The 14,017-nt window shown below is 42.5% G+C and overlaps 1 protein-coding gene across 5 annotated transcripts in view; it reads left to right on the top strand.

Moving 5' to 3' along the window:
• The window catches only part of LOC149870955 (sodium/hydrogen exchanger 9B2-like), a 33,059-nt gene extending 23,300 nt beyond the window's left edge, over positions 1–9,759 (top strand). For all 5 annotated transcript variants that reach the window (XM_090031904.1, XM_090031903.1, XM_090031900.1 and 2 more), the window contains 4 exons: positions 1,343–1,492; positions 4,173–4,281; positions 5,019–5,155; positions 8,393–9,759. In XM_090031904.1, the coding sequence (XP_089888030.1) occupies positions 1,343–1,492; positions 4,173–4,281; positions 5,019–5,155; positions 8,393–8,629 (633 nt within the window). In that variant the 3' untranslated portion in view covers positions 8,630–9,759. The remainder of the gene's footprint in view (positions 1–1,342; positions 1,493–4,172; positions 4,282–5,018; positions 5,156–8,392) is intronic.
• Positions 9,760–14,017: the final 4,258 nt, after the last annotated feature.

Here is a 14,017-nt window from a genome sequence, read left to right as displayed (position 1 = left end):
TCCAAATTTCCTTGGATACTTTCTTTAAGAAAGCAGACAAGACTCCAGAAAAACCTGCAGCCAAGACTCCTGAGAAGACTCCAGCCAAGAGCCCTTCAAAAAGTCCAGTAAAGTCACCTCAAAGAAGTCCTTCCAAATCAATAGTATTGCTATTTACAATATAAATACATTAATGTTGCTATATTACTCATCTATAATTGATTGAGTACAAAATTCTGGATTATTTTTGGTGAAAATAGGGTATCGGGCCTTGGTTCAGGAACCAATCCCCCATTTATAACATTGTTCCTATGGGAAAATCAGTTCCAATTTTACAATGTTTCAACTTAAGACAGTTTTCAGGAACCAGTTGTGTCATAAGTCTGAGAACTGCCTGCATTTTCACACTTAATAGGAATAGAAATTGACCCGTTTTGTCAGTAAAGGAAGCATCAATTAGATTGGTGTTTTTGTGTTTTTTTTTTTGTTTTTTTTTTTGCATGCACATTATTATCAGATGCCTACAGTGGGCGCAATGGGATGAATTAAAAGCAGAATGACAGTGCTCTTTACCTTGAGTTTTGGAGTTTAACTAATTGTTCCTGGCCATAATACTGCTTTAACCATTCATTAATAGTACATAGTTCTTTCCTTCAACAACCCCTTCCAAGATTACCTGATGTTGAATGACATGTGACCGCTGTAACTGGCTCCAAGATGTGGTTAAGTAGGCAGAAACCCAGATATAAGATTGTATGAAACATACTAAAACATTCTCAGTGAAATCCTAGCACAATCAGTTAATTTTAAAGCTCCCATTAACTTCCAGTAGAGCTAGCATGAAGAATGTATTACAGAAGAAACTATTTGATTAAATAAGCCCGTCCTAGAACTTGAGGCATGAAAGAGACCCCCAGAAGTTATCTAATCCATCTCTGTGCTCAGAGACAGGACCAAATGCACCAAGACAGTCCCTAACAAATGTATATCATGTTCTTAAAAGCTTCCAGTGACAGAGATTTTACAGCCTCCCTCCGTAAATTGTTTTAGCGCTCAGAGGTCAACAAGGTTGTTTGTATAGAACTTCATGTTTTGCATTCCATGAAGCAAAAAACCCTTTGCATAGAGATTTCTAAGGGATAGAAGATAGGAAACACTGAACATGTGGAATTTTAATTCTACTGAAACAAAAAAATAATAGCCTTCTTCCCTGGAAACTGATTTTTCTATCTTGATGCATTTCTTATTGATGTGTAATATAAGTTGGAGTGGGGAATTTTATTTTTTTTTTGGCGGGGTGGGGGGGCGGTTCTTTCTGTTTCTCCACCTTTACATGAAAATGTCCTGTTTTCTTTCCCTCTAGACATCTCTTTCATGGAAGAGAGGATACTTCATATTGGGTCTATCCATGTTTGCTGTTTTTGGCAGTATACACTTTGGTTTCCCTGGATCAGGTGGCCTCTGTACCTTGGTCATGGCCTTCGTTGCAGGTCTGGGATGGTCCAATGAAAAGGTGAATGCTTAAATAGTTACACATGTCTCATGGCCAGCAGAAACTGCTTTAAATGCATGGGACAGACAGATTGTGATATTAGATGTGCTACTTGAAACCTCAAAATAGCAGAAGTAATGGAGGAAACCTGTAGAATCCTTCAGCTGTAGAACTAAAGGTTTAAGGGATGCATTGGCTTAAATACTGATCTGTCCTAATTTTGGTATTATCAGGAAGTTTTAACATTTTGTATGTCAGAGGTATATAATGTAAAAGATTATGTGTGGGTATTCCACAACTCTGGGTCTCCTTCACTGCCACACAGAGACAGAGAAAACCTTACTTAGATACAAAATCTTTGCCAACAGTGTTTAAGTAACAAGTCTCTGCATAGGTAAACATAAACAGACTGGGTTTTAGTGTTTTCTTTTGCAGATTCATAATAGCACGTTTTCTCTTTAGCATCAAATTTCTTTAGAGAGCTTTTCCTCATTCCTCCAACTTAAAAATTCAGCTTTTTAAAACAAGCAAAGGTCTGAGCAGGACAGGCATATTTTCACCATGTTTGTCAACAGGGAAATAATTACTAAATTACTAATCCATTAATTAGTTATTCAGTTAATTAGTTAAATGTCACTTTATACAGCAATACTGTCTCTAAAGTTGTTATGCTGTGAAGTCTAAGCCAGCTACATCTGTGTCTTGGAAATCCAGGTTTCCTTTTAAAAAAAAATCAGTTTTGCAATATAACACATGCATAAATGGACTTGAAACAGTTTATCAGTGAAGTAAGAGCCAAAAATGAAACCAGAGAGAGCAGGCTTTTTGTTACACTGGACACAATGATTCAGGAGCCCTGCAAGCGAGTGAAATTTATGTGTACATGAGATTATTTTCCCCAACATATATTCTCCTGTGGGTCTGGTGTAGCAGTAAATATTGATAATAGGAGAGGGATGGTTTGTGCTGGTCATTGTACAAACATAAATAAGAGACAGTCTACCCCAGGGTTAGGATTTGGGAAATAGAAAACTTTGGGAGGTTTTGATTTATGACATTTCTGAATCGGTCTGTGGAAAGGGAAGAAATTCTTACAGGCAGACACCTGTTAGGGCAAAAAGCAGGGAATTTGGCCCTCTACTTCAGCTTAGGTGTGGCAGCACCAAGATCCACACACAGGGTAACTTGCCCTACCCAGAGGCAGGGAAAATTCGTATACATGGAGCTTTTTATAACTGACTAGACTGCTTCTAGTATCACAAGCAAGCTCATTTAAAGAGAGAGAGGTACATGGAAAAATATCACCTGCCACCACACACACACGATCATTCTGGTGGGACAGTGGCAGCCAGAAGTCCCTTCTGGCCCCATGCATGCCGCTGACATGAGTACCTGACTGCTTTGTTATGTCTCTGGTCAAGCAATACCAAACCATGAAAACTTCCCTTACTGTTCCTTGCAAAAATAAGTTCTTAAAGGCTGTTCACAGAGCTAAAAACATCATGCACTTTATTAAAGCAGTTATGTTGGCAGTAACTAACATGGAAGAAGCTTCTGTTAGATACTTCTTTCTTTAAAACTAAAGGAAAAATTAATGGGGAAATCTGTAAACTGTGCAAGATTCTAATGTCAAATTAAAAAAAGTTTTAAAAAGTGGATTAATTTTCACTGTATTTTCTAACAGGCAGCCCAGTCTTTTACAATGTTCATTATCCTTTAGTCTGTTGCTTCACTGGGGTGGAATGGTACCCAGTACTTCATAGACAAATCCCCAAAAGAACAGTGTAGTTATCATGGGTTTTTACGCTCTGTAGTTGAAGTGCTAACCATGATCATTACATTTCTACTTCTGACATGTCATCGGTGTCATTGCCTGAAAAACAGTTTAAAAGTCTGTAATCTGCAGACATAAAACATAATAAAACATAGCCAAATAAAAACATCTGGAATGCTCTGTTTATATCTTCATATCTGTGTGGTAACTGCATTCTTTGAGGCAGCAACTGTTTTAGGGAAAAAAATTATATATGTGAAGTTTTAAGCAATGGGTGAAAATGGTCTTTCTATGAACAGAGTATCTTTCATTGAGTATCATCAACATGCTTTACTACAATGAGATTTTCAAAAGTCAGCCAGCAGTGGCTTAGCTTTGCTCACATTAAAGTCAGAACTCCTGCTGAGCTTAATTAGCAGGGGAAAAGTTAAGCCACCAGTGAATGCATTTGATACCTCACTTATATAAGTGGTGGCATCCCCTTTTGATAGATAAACAGAGGACCAAGCTTAAGTTCTTTGTGGAAGGTCACCCAGTAAGTCAGTGGCAGAGATAAATACAGTCTTTGAATTCAGCAGTTCTGGGACCTATTGCCCTTCTGTTGCCAACCAGGACACACTGCCTCATTTCTTAGGTTTAAAGCGTGTATTCCTAAATTCAGTAAGACAGATGTTTCAGTAGACAGTGGTTCTTCTATTTACAAACAGCTTGAGGAGTGTTCATACACCAACAATGTTATCTGCTTGCTTGAAATAGCAACTATGTATTACTAACAGTATTACGCCCTTCTAAGAGTGCATGTTGTAAGTTTGGGATTTGATGGTGGGTTTTTTTATTTTGGTTTTTTTTTTTTTTTTGATAAATAAAATGTTGAGGCTATGTGAACCAATTTTTGTAAATTACAGATTGTTTCCCTTTTCCTTACAGAAAGCGGTAGAAAAAATTATTGCAGTTGGCTGGGACATCTTTCAACCCTTTCTTTTTGGTTTAATTGGAGCAGAAATATCTGTTATGTCTCTCAGACCTGAAACTGTTGGTAAGACCAGTTATTTTGCTCAGTGTCCTTTCTGCCATAAGATGCTCTTCCAAATAGCCATGGTAACCATTAGTTTCTAGGTTATGCCTCATATCTACAAACTTGTATCCTTCATTTTGTGCTTAAGGCATCTGTCTGGGATATTTTAGGATCAGAAAATCTTGTATATGTACAGAAGGATAGACTAGATGACCCTTGTGGTCCCTCCAGTGTTATAATTCTGTGTTTGTAACACATTCTCCTGAGCCCCTGATTTGTGGAATAGAAGGTTGCAAATATAACCATTTCTTCAAATGCTGGAAAAAGTTTTCCTATTGGTATTGTAGATAGAATTGTAAGTAAAGTCATACATTATGTAGCTGATCCTGTACTCTTAACCAAGACAAACTGCTTGTTTCCTTCAGTGGGAGTTTTACTTGAGTTACAGAATACTTAGTGTGCTGAAAGTATATTTTGTACAAATACACAATTGCTTATTTTAAGTGATTATTAATCTATCACAGTAACTTCTTGAATAGCCACTGCCCTGATTCTGATGTATTTCCTCCACAGCCTAATCAAAAATCACTGATAATCTATAGTTTTGTAAAATACATTGAACCACCTGGAATGATTTCATTTCTAATATTCTTTGTATTTAAATAAACAAACAAAAAGCAAAATCATTAATCTAAAGATTTAAAAACCATACCCTTTCTTAAGAGTGCTAGCTAAGTTTGTTTTTGTTTCCACTATAGGGCTCTGTATTGCTACAATGGGTGTTGCGTTAGTTGTACGAGTCATGGCTACGTTTCTGATGGTATCTTTTGCCGGATTTAACTTCAAGGAGAAAATATTTGTTTCATTGGCATGGATCCCCAAAGCCACTGTCCAGGTAAAAAAACCGCAGGTGGTAGAAATGTAGTATTGAGCGGATCAGCGTAGACACCAGATTTGACTCTTCCCCTCACACCAGTTTTATACCAATCTGAACGCATTGACTTCAGCAGACTTTCCCCTGATTTGCACAGGTGTAAGTGGGAGGAGGGTCAGGCCCATTATTTGTTCTGTGTAGTTCTTTGTATTGGTAAATTCTGAGTTTGTATGTTTTCTTTTTTGTTGTTGTTGAAACCAGTACAGTTCTAGTGTTTCAGACTAATGGGTGTAATAGCCATGAACATTGCTGCTGCCCACAACATGTGGAAACCTTACCAGAGCCTCCTAAGGACAGCAGTTTAATCAAAATTACTTGCATATACAAATATTCTCTTATTTTTTTAATCTCATTGTGAGCACTCCTAAAATACCACCACTTTATTTTATTTTCTCTGGCAGATTTCATGTGCTCTCATAGGGCTTCTTTTCCTCTGTGATATATATGTACACCCAGTTTGAAGTGAATGGAGGGCTTTACTGGAAAAAGGACTACTCGTGTCATTGCTCTTGAACATGGGTCTCTGATGAACTGCTCATTTTGCAAATAGAAATTAATAACTAGAAAAGTAAAATATTGAATTGAAAGAAATCTTTATATAAAGAACTGAAAAAAAATTTAAGAAATGGACTTTGCCTCCATTTTCCTGACTAGGAACCGGGTCATCCCCGTAGGGCCCAGGGGAGGCGCACCCAGGCCTAGGGTCATTGAGGATCTAGTCAGGGAACTTCTGGAGGGACTGGATGTATTTAAATCAGCCAGTCCAGACAATGTCCACCCCAGAGTGCTGAGGGAATTAGCTGAGGTCGTTGAGGGACCCCTGGCACGGCTTTACGAGCACTCCTGGTGCTCTGGTATGGTGCCAGAGGTCTGGAAGATGGCCAATGTGGTTCCCAGCTTCAAAAAAGGGCGGAAGGAGGACCTGGGAAACTATAGGCCAGTTGGCTATACCTCGATCCTGGGTAAGCTTTTTGAGAGAATTATCCTGGCACATGTCCACAAGGGGCCAGCAGGGGAGATTATGCTTAGGGACAACCAACACGGGTTCATTAGTGGCAGGTCCTGTCAGACCAACCTGGTGGCCTTCTACAACCAGGTCACCAAATCATTAGATGCAGGGGTAGCAGTGGACATAGTCTTTCTGGACTTCCGGAAGGCCTTCAACACTGTCTCTCACCAAGAAACTGGGGAACTGTGGTGTCGACACCTACACAGTCAGTTGGGTTGCCAACTGGCTGGAGGGCCACACCCAGAGAGTGGTGGTGGATGGGTCATTTTCAACCTGGAGGGATGTGGGCAGTGGGGTTCCGCAGGGCTTGGTCCTTGGCCCCACACTGTTCAACATCTTCATCAGTGACTTGGACGAGGGGGTAAAAAGCACCCTGTTCAGATTTGCTGATGACACTAAGATGTCGGGGGATGTGGGCACGCTAGAAGGGAGGAATAGGCTGCAATCAGACCTAGACAGGTTACAGGGGTGGGCGGATGAGAACAGGATGAGATTCAACACTGACAAGTACAAGGTGCTGCACCTGGGGAGGAAGAACCAGCACCATACCTACAGGCTGGGGAACTCCCTTCTCATCAGTGCAGAGGCAGAAAAGGATCTTGGAGTCATCATCGATGCCAGGATGAATATGGGCCGGCAGCGTGAGGATGCAGTCAGGAAGGCCAACTGTACCTTGTCATGCATCCACAGATGCATCTCGAGCAGGTCAAGAAAGGGAGCAGATGAAGCTAGGTGACTGGCTGGTCTGTAGGCTTGCTTGAAACAATTCTCTCCTTGAACCATTAGGTTTCTTTTCAGTCTTTCATTCAGCTGGTTTCCTACCTCAAAAAAGAGACATGCAGATATTCAGGGCAGACTCCTGAGCGTCCTCTCAGAGCTGCTTTGGCAATCTTAGCCCTCTTTCATCTGCCCTTTAAAAGTGAAAGTGGGTAGTGACTGCCTAGGAATAACAGGAGAGCTATGCAAAATATGTATTTAGGCCTGAACTTGGATCTGGCTGTAGCTTTCTAGACAGCCAGTGAGCAAGTTATCAAACCAGGGAACCTGCACTTCTCCTTCCCTTTCCAAAGGGCTTGAATGTCATGAGAAAAGTGTGACCATCTCTCAACACTGCCGAGGTGGTGAAGTGAACCATTTTCCAGAGGAGACCCCAGACTAAAGAGCATAAAACTGTAAAAACCGTATTTGACAAATACAATTTTGGATTTAAAAAAGCCTCAGGCTGTATTTTCCATTCACATGTAAGGCACATCTTAAATAATGAGGTTAATTATTTTGTGCTAAACTGTTGTAAAATAAGCTACATCTGCTGCGATGACGTACACAGGAGCTACACCCAACTTAAAATCCACTTTTTGACAGTGTACCAGGGAAACAGTTGACTGTCAGCCAAACTACCTTGGCTGACAGCTTCTCTTGAGTAAAGCTTCCAGGGCACAGCTGCCTCTTTAGAGGAGGCATTGGCAACTTTTTGGAGCAAGGGGCTGCTTTAACAGGTGTTAGCTTCAAGCTTGAGTTACTTGCAGCCCAGTTGGCACCACAGCTGCAGTGACCACTGCCTGGAAAAAGGCCTCACAGAAGCCCCCTGCCACAAAAATGATGCAGAAGCCCTCTGTGTCTGCAGCTGGATATAATGGCTTCACGGGCTAGGTTCATGCTGCAGCCTTAAGTTGCCAATCCCTGCTTTAGCAGACCTTCGTCTATGGAATATGTAATGCCCAGAGATGAGATGAGCTCATTTTGTTCCTCTAGGATTGTCGGATTAATTGAGTTTTTAAAAGTCCCAACTGATTGACTACCTCAGAGGGCAAGTTCTTGATGGTTTTTGCAAATAAGAAGTGGAGTGTAGAGTTGAGCACCTAGTTACTATAGCATCCAAAAGTCACTAGTTGATTTAAAAATGTAGGCCCATCTCTTTAATCACACCAGAAATGGGCTAATATAGCTGCCCAGCAACAGTTTCTACAGAATCCCTCTTGGTTGAAGCAACTTTCAGTGAACCAGAGTCTGCAGCTGTCCTTAGACAAGTGTGATATAACCATCCATCCTATATGTAGTGGTAGAACCTAAGTGGCTGGGTATGTTAAAAGTAAAGAAAGAGAAAACCATCCAGGACTCCAAGAGTATATCTTCACATGCAGATGGTCATAACAGGAATGACATGGAATGGTACTTTTCTTTCTCTACAGGCTGCAATAGGTTCCCTTGCTCTAGATACTGCAAGGGCACAGCAGGATGAACAGCTGGAAAAATATGGCATGGATGTGCTGACAATAGCATTCCTTGCAATCCTGATCACAGCTCCCACTGGAGCCCTAGGTATTGGCCTGGCGGGGCCCAAACTTCTGCAGAAGGCTCAGACAAAGAGCGGGGAAGAGGAGGACGATGATGCAGGAAAGGAAGACATAGAAGCTCCTGGGCCATAGTAGGAATGTATGGAATGGTATGGTATAATGGTCTCACAAGGGCTGCTGCTGCTGCTCTTTAGGAAAAGCAGCATTTGTATAATTTGTGAAGAAACTAAAGTAGGTTACCAGTCAGTTACGGATCCTGCTTGACCAGAATGCCTGGTACTTTTATAAAATATTTTAAACTGTTGATGGAACCTTATGAGAAAAAATGAACTAAACATAGAACTGCCATAAACATAAGATGGCCTGAGGATAACTGATGGCATAGAGGAGTAATTAATTACCTGTTAATGGGAGGGTATAGGTGTGAGCCCTGAGAAGTGGTAATTTTTCTACCTTTTCCTCCCCGGATCTTCAAATCTGCCTTTTATGATCTACCAAAATGGTATACACACCTTTGTAGCTGCAAGGAATCAGAGACAGAAGTAGCAGGTGGTTTTGGAGTGTTAGAGGGGTGGGTGCAGGTGTAGTGTTGATTATCCGGTGTTATCAGGTCTTGGGGATAGATAAAGTTTCTTAAAGGTGGGGTGGCTCCTGCTGGGCATATTTGACTCTCTGAACATTTCCCCTCAAAACCCATTACATATCCCTAAGACTGTACCTGTCCTCAGCTCCTGTTGCTGCCGGAGTGCCTACTGACATTTTTTTCCTCAGTCCATGAGTTGTAGCCCAGCTGGGTATCCTGTGGTGACCTACTCAGGGCTTGCACTTGACAGGCTTAGAAATTATGGTCTGTAAATGGTACTTTTTACATCTACTGTTTTATAATCTATCAAGGTAAAATACTATTTATTTAAAATGGAGAGTCAGTATCTTAACTGTCCTTGCCTTCCTCTGAAAAATGAAATATGGACCAGTTTAATAAGTGATTGCTAATCAAGTGGACAGTACTGTAAATCAGGAGTTGTCAACTGGGGGTACGCATACCCCCAGGGGTACTTGGGAGGGCCATAAGGGGTATGTGCAGGTGGGGGCAAGGGAGGGGATGGCAAGGGCAGTGGTGCCCCTCTGCGGGTCACACAGAGGGGTGGGGGAAGCTCATATGTGGTGGTTGCTGCCGCTTCCCACCACTTCAGCCACACGCTGCCCCCTCCCCCTGCCCCAGGATCCATGTCCGGCTGTGTGTCAGGACACCCCCCCCCCCCCCCCCCCCCCCCCCCCCCCCCCCCGCCCCGGGCTCCACTTCTGACTGCACACCACCTCCCCTCCAGCTCCATGTCCAGCCTCCAGGGGTACACCTACTAAAAAGGTTGAAAGTGGCCTGTCAGATTCAAGCAGTGTGTATTTTTCTCCTGTGCTTGATACAAAAGATAAGCAATTAGAATTTTAAGTGAGTATGGCTAAAAATAAAGTGCTGGCATATTACTGGCTGATAATCTGGGATGGAGGATGGCCTTTGCTGAACCAAAACTATTCTGGAGAAAGTTAAAGTTCTGAGTGGATATACCTGGAGACAACAGTATCTATTCTTATCACTTTTTAATTTTTTTAATAAGTGAGGCACATACCTATGAAGAATCATCAGCATGGGTATGATAGTCTTCTTTTTGAAATACAGGTTTTATCTGGATGGGAAACCATAATCACTAGAACTGTACATCTTAATTCCTTTTCAGAAACATCTCACCAGGGGGAGCAAAAGGCTGAAACATGTTTTTCTTCATTTTCCTTAATGTAACAGCTTGATATATCACTGCTGTAACAAATCTTTCCTGAACAGATTCAATTTCCAGGACAGTCTTTTGCAGTTTGTATGTTCCTACCACCACCACCTCTAAAATTAGAAGCAAATTTCTTAACAGAACAACCAGTTTTCACAAAATCAAAGTCAGAATCCATTCCTGCCTCAGGACTTGCCACCAGCTTAGGCTCTCCTTTAGGGCGCCTGCTGTAATGGGAAAATTTGCTCTACTGTCAATACACCTTTTTCAGTAAAACCATAAAGTGACAAAGGAATTGGCTCTCTGAGAAGCTGTTTCTCTACTCCAGCGTAAGGTATGGTGCCAATACAGCATCCTTCAGGAAGAGTACTTTTTTTTTAAAATGAGGGAAGAGGACACTTCTCTCTGAACTCTATGCAGGTATTCAGCTGCTTGCTGAACTTCATACAACCAATATTGCGTTGTTCCTTTACAGAATGTAAAATACCCTTTTTCTTTCCCTTAACTCTTGTAGGGTTTTAATAATTATTTTTCCTGTCTCAGACCTTTTAACGTTAAAGTTAAAAGGGGAAGAAATAAGTATTTTTTTCTTTTAAAAAAAAAAGAGAGAAAATCGTAGTTTTTGCACACTATTACACACGTGCACTCTTATGTCCCCCCTTCTGAACAAACCACAACAGGTTTATTAAAAATCATACAGTATTTTTCACCTAAGTTTCATACAGCTGTTACTTCATCTTCCCCAAGTTACCACACAGCACACATTCTCCTCTTCACCTCCAAACGCTGTGTAAGACTCAGACCATGCTGAGTGATTAGAAACAGATGCTTTCTAACTTGGAATGATGAATTGTTACTGTGCTGCATTAGGCAGTGTACATGCTGTAGATTTTAGCTGAGATTGTTTGTATACTGTGAACGTTAATGAAAGGAATTAATTATTTTAAAACTGAAAAAATTGAAATATTTATCACACTTGGAAGTTGTTACCAAAGTTTGTAGATATATAATTGATAAAACAAGGATATATAGCTAATTTTATAGTAATGCATGTTGGTGGTCAGAGTTAAGGTTGAACATTTTAGAAGTTGGTAAAAGGAGTGGAACCTGGATAATGGGATAAGTTATATAGCAAATTAAATAGGTCTTATTGAGATAAGTTATGCTGAGTTTAAAATGTTAATTCACTTCTAATTAGTGTGAAATAAAAATATTTACCTTTCAGTTGTAAGTGCAGTCTTGACACAGCCTTAGCTATGGAATCGTTACATAAACCTCGGTAAGCCATCACCTTCTTATGTGCGTTTGTGTGTATGTAGCAAACTTCATAGCCATCCTATAACTTGCATTTATCATGCACCTTTGAACCACTTCACTACATTTTCATTTTATCTCTTCTGGAACCCTTTTGTCAGCATTTTGAATACCCAATCAACTACATTTAATCTGGGATAGCAAACTCATAATTGGTTTTTTCCCCCTTCCCAGTCCAAGTTGAATATGGAAATTTCTCACTGAAACTAAACTGACCTATGATGACTATGATAAATCCTGGACAGACAGGTTTGAAGTCTCATGGCTATGCAGCTCTAAAACATTAAGGTTATTAAAAACATGTCGTTAGTGAAGATTCTCTGCCTTCCACTGGGAAACACAGCACTTGTTTCTCGCTATGTAACTGTATGGTGTGTCAGATCATAATGATTATATTTTTTAGGCCTGTGTGAATAGGGGAGTATTCAATTCGGATTTGGATTTGGCAGATATGGAGGACAAAGATCCTACAGGTCTGGGCTTTCCCCAGCCAGGACTGCAGCAGCTGGAAGTTATCAGGTGCCTCCTGCTCCTCCTTTCACCAGGGAGGTTGACTATCCTGGAATTTCCTGGGGCTACCATGCCACTGGCAGTCCCACCCAGGCCTCCCTTCTCAGACTGAGGAAGCACCTGCAGTTGGTGTGTGTACTCTCTTTCTGGATGGAAGGAATAGTAAAAAAAGCCAGAGGCTGGCATGCAATGCAGGCAAGAAAGCCAATCAGTGAAAATGGAAATGAAGGAGTCAGGGGGAGAGAGACAGGTTGGGGTGGGTGGGAAGGGGGATGTAGCAAATAAAAGTGGAGAGGTATCTGCTGCTACCTGGGGAGTATGCCAGGCAGGTTGTAGTGTCATAAATCCAATGTGTATATTGAGTCCATGAGTTTCTGTACCTAGGAGGTCGATGAAATGAAGTTCATAGGCCCACTTGTGAAAAGTGGTTTGTAAATTCAAACAAGCACGGAACCTCACTAACCTCACCACCAGAAAGCAAACTTCCTACAGCCCCAAACGCACTGAATGGATCAAGACCATGCCATGACAAGAAATGCAAAACCTGCCAACATATCTCCAGTACCCCCACAAACTGCACCAGAATCTATTACAGACAAGAATACCCAACTACCTGTGAGGGGCACATTTCTCACAAAAAAACCCACTCTCTCCAGTCTATGGCCTGATCCTCAAAAGGAATTTATATCCCCAGCAATGCTAAATACCCTCTCGATCAGAACACTGGATGGTGGACAGGACAGGTGTTCCTGGACAACCGTGGCCAGATCCTACCACATCTGGCTGTGAGTTGCCCAATAAGCCAAGGGATCACAGTCCAGCGGCTCCACATCCTCAGTGAGGTAGGTAGCCACCAAAGCCTTGGCGCTACCTGTGTGAGGCTGGGGTCTGGTGTGTCTGGACCCCAACATTGAAGCCGTGCCCTTGGTCCACATTGGCAGCGGCTGGCATGGAGGAGACTGGCTGGTGCTGGTGCTGGGAGTGCTGGCATGGGAAAGTGGATCCCTTGCTTCTGCCCTTCTGCCTCCATGACCATTCACAAGCACCTCTATCAGCTGTCAGGGGCACATGTCATTCATGATGGCCACCATGATCTCCCTTGTCGTGTGGGAGTCATCCATCACCTTGGCTTGAAGGAGAGTCCACCAATGGCCTGACTTTGGAGCAAGGGGGAGACTTCCCTTTGGGCACACTCCCACTGGTGTCAGGCTCAGGAGGAACAAGGCCAAGGGCATCCCACCTCCTGAGATGCAGCACCATCCCTCGTGGTGGTGTTTCACCTCCTTGCCCTGGCTGATCTGCCTTCAGCAATGCTGGCAGATAGCATACTTGGAATCATCTGCCACCTCAAAATGATCCCACACTACAGTACCCCTGCCCCCCTGCTTCTGGGTTGAGGGTGGGGATCCTGTCTTATCCCCCTCCTCAGCGGGCTGAAGCAAACAGCAGGAGGAGCTGCCTCAGCTGAGCCACTTGCGTCCACAACCTCAACCTCCTCCGAGGTGCTTTCCAGAGGAGGAGACCTGGCTCTAGGGGAACTTTGAGGGGCGTGGAGCACAAACTCAGATTCCCCCTCGGTCCCCAGAATTTCTTTTGCTAGGGTGCTTGGGTCACACTGGGAGATGAGTGGGGTCATTCTGCTGCTGGTGGCTTTCTTGTGTTGCGGGAGGTGGTGCAGGTGCAGGGACAAGTACAGCTTCCGCCTTCTTCTTCCCATTGGCAGCAGAAGACTCATGGCTGCCAGAAAAGAGGATGCGTCTATGTTTGGCAGGGGGATGGAACTTGCAGCTCTAGCTCTCCTCGACTCCCTCTAGCCCCTCTCTCTCCCCTGCCAAAAGACCTGGCACCTGCCTTTCCAGCACGCTTCATATTAATCTTTCCTGTGCTAGAAAATGTGTCTCTGTGTGTGTGCCGCTGT

This window comes from Crocodylus siamensis, chromosome 2, assembly GCF_052110815.1.
Source record: "Crocodylus siamensis isolate JL-2025a chromosome 2, ASM5211081v1, whole genome shotgun sequence".
NCBI lineage: Eukaryota > Metazoa > Chordata > Crocodylia > Crocodylidae > Crocodylus > Crocodylus siamensis.
Note: the sequence above shows the minus strand (reverse complement) of the source record. Positions and strands in the feature narration are given on the sequence as shown.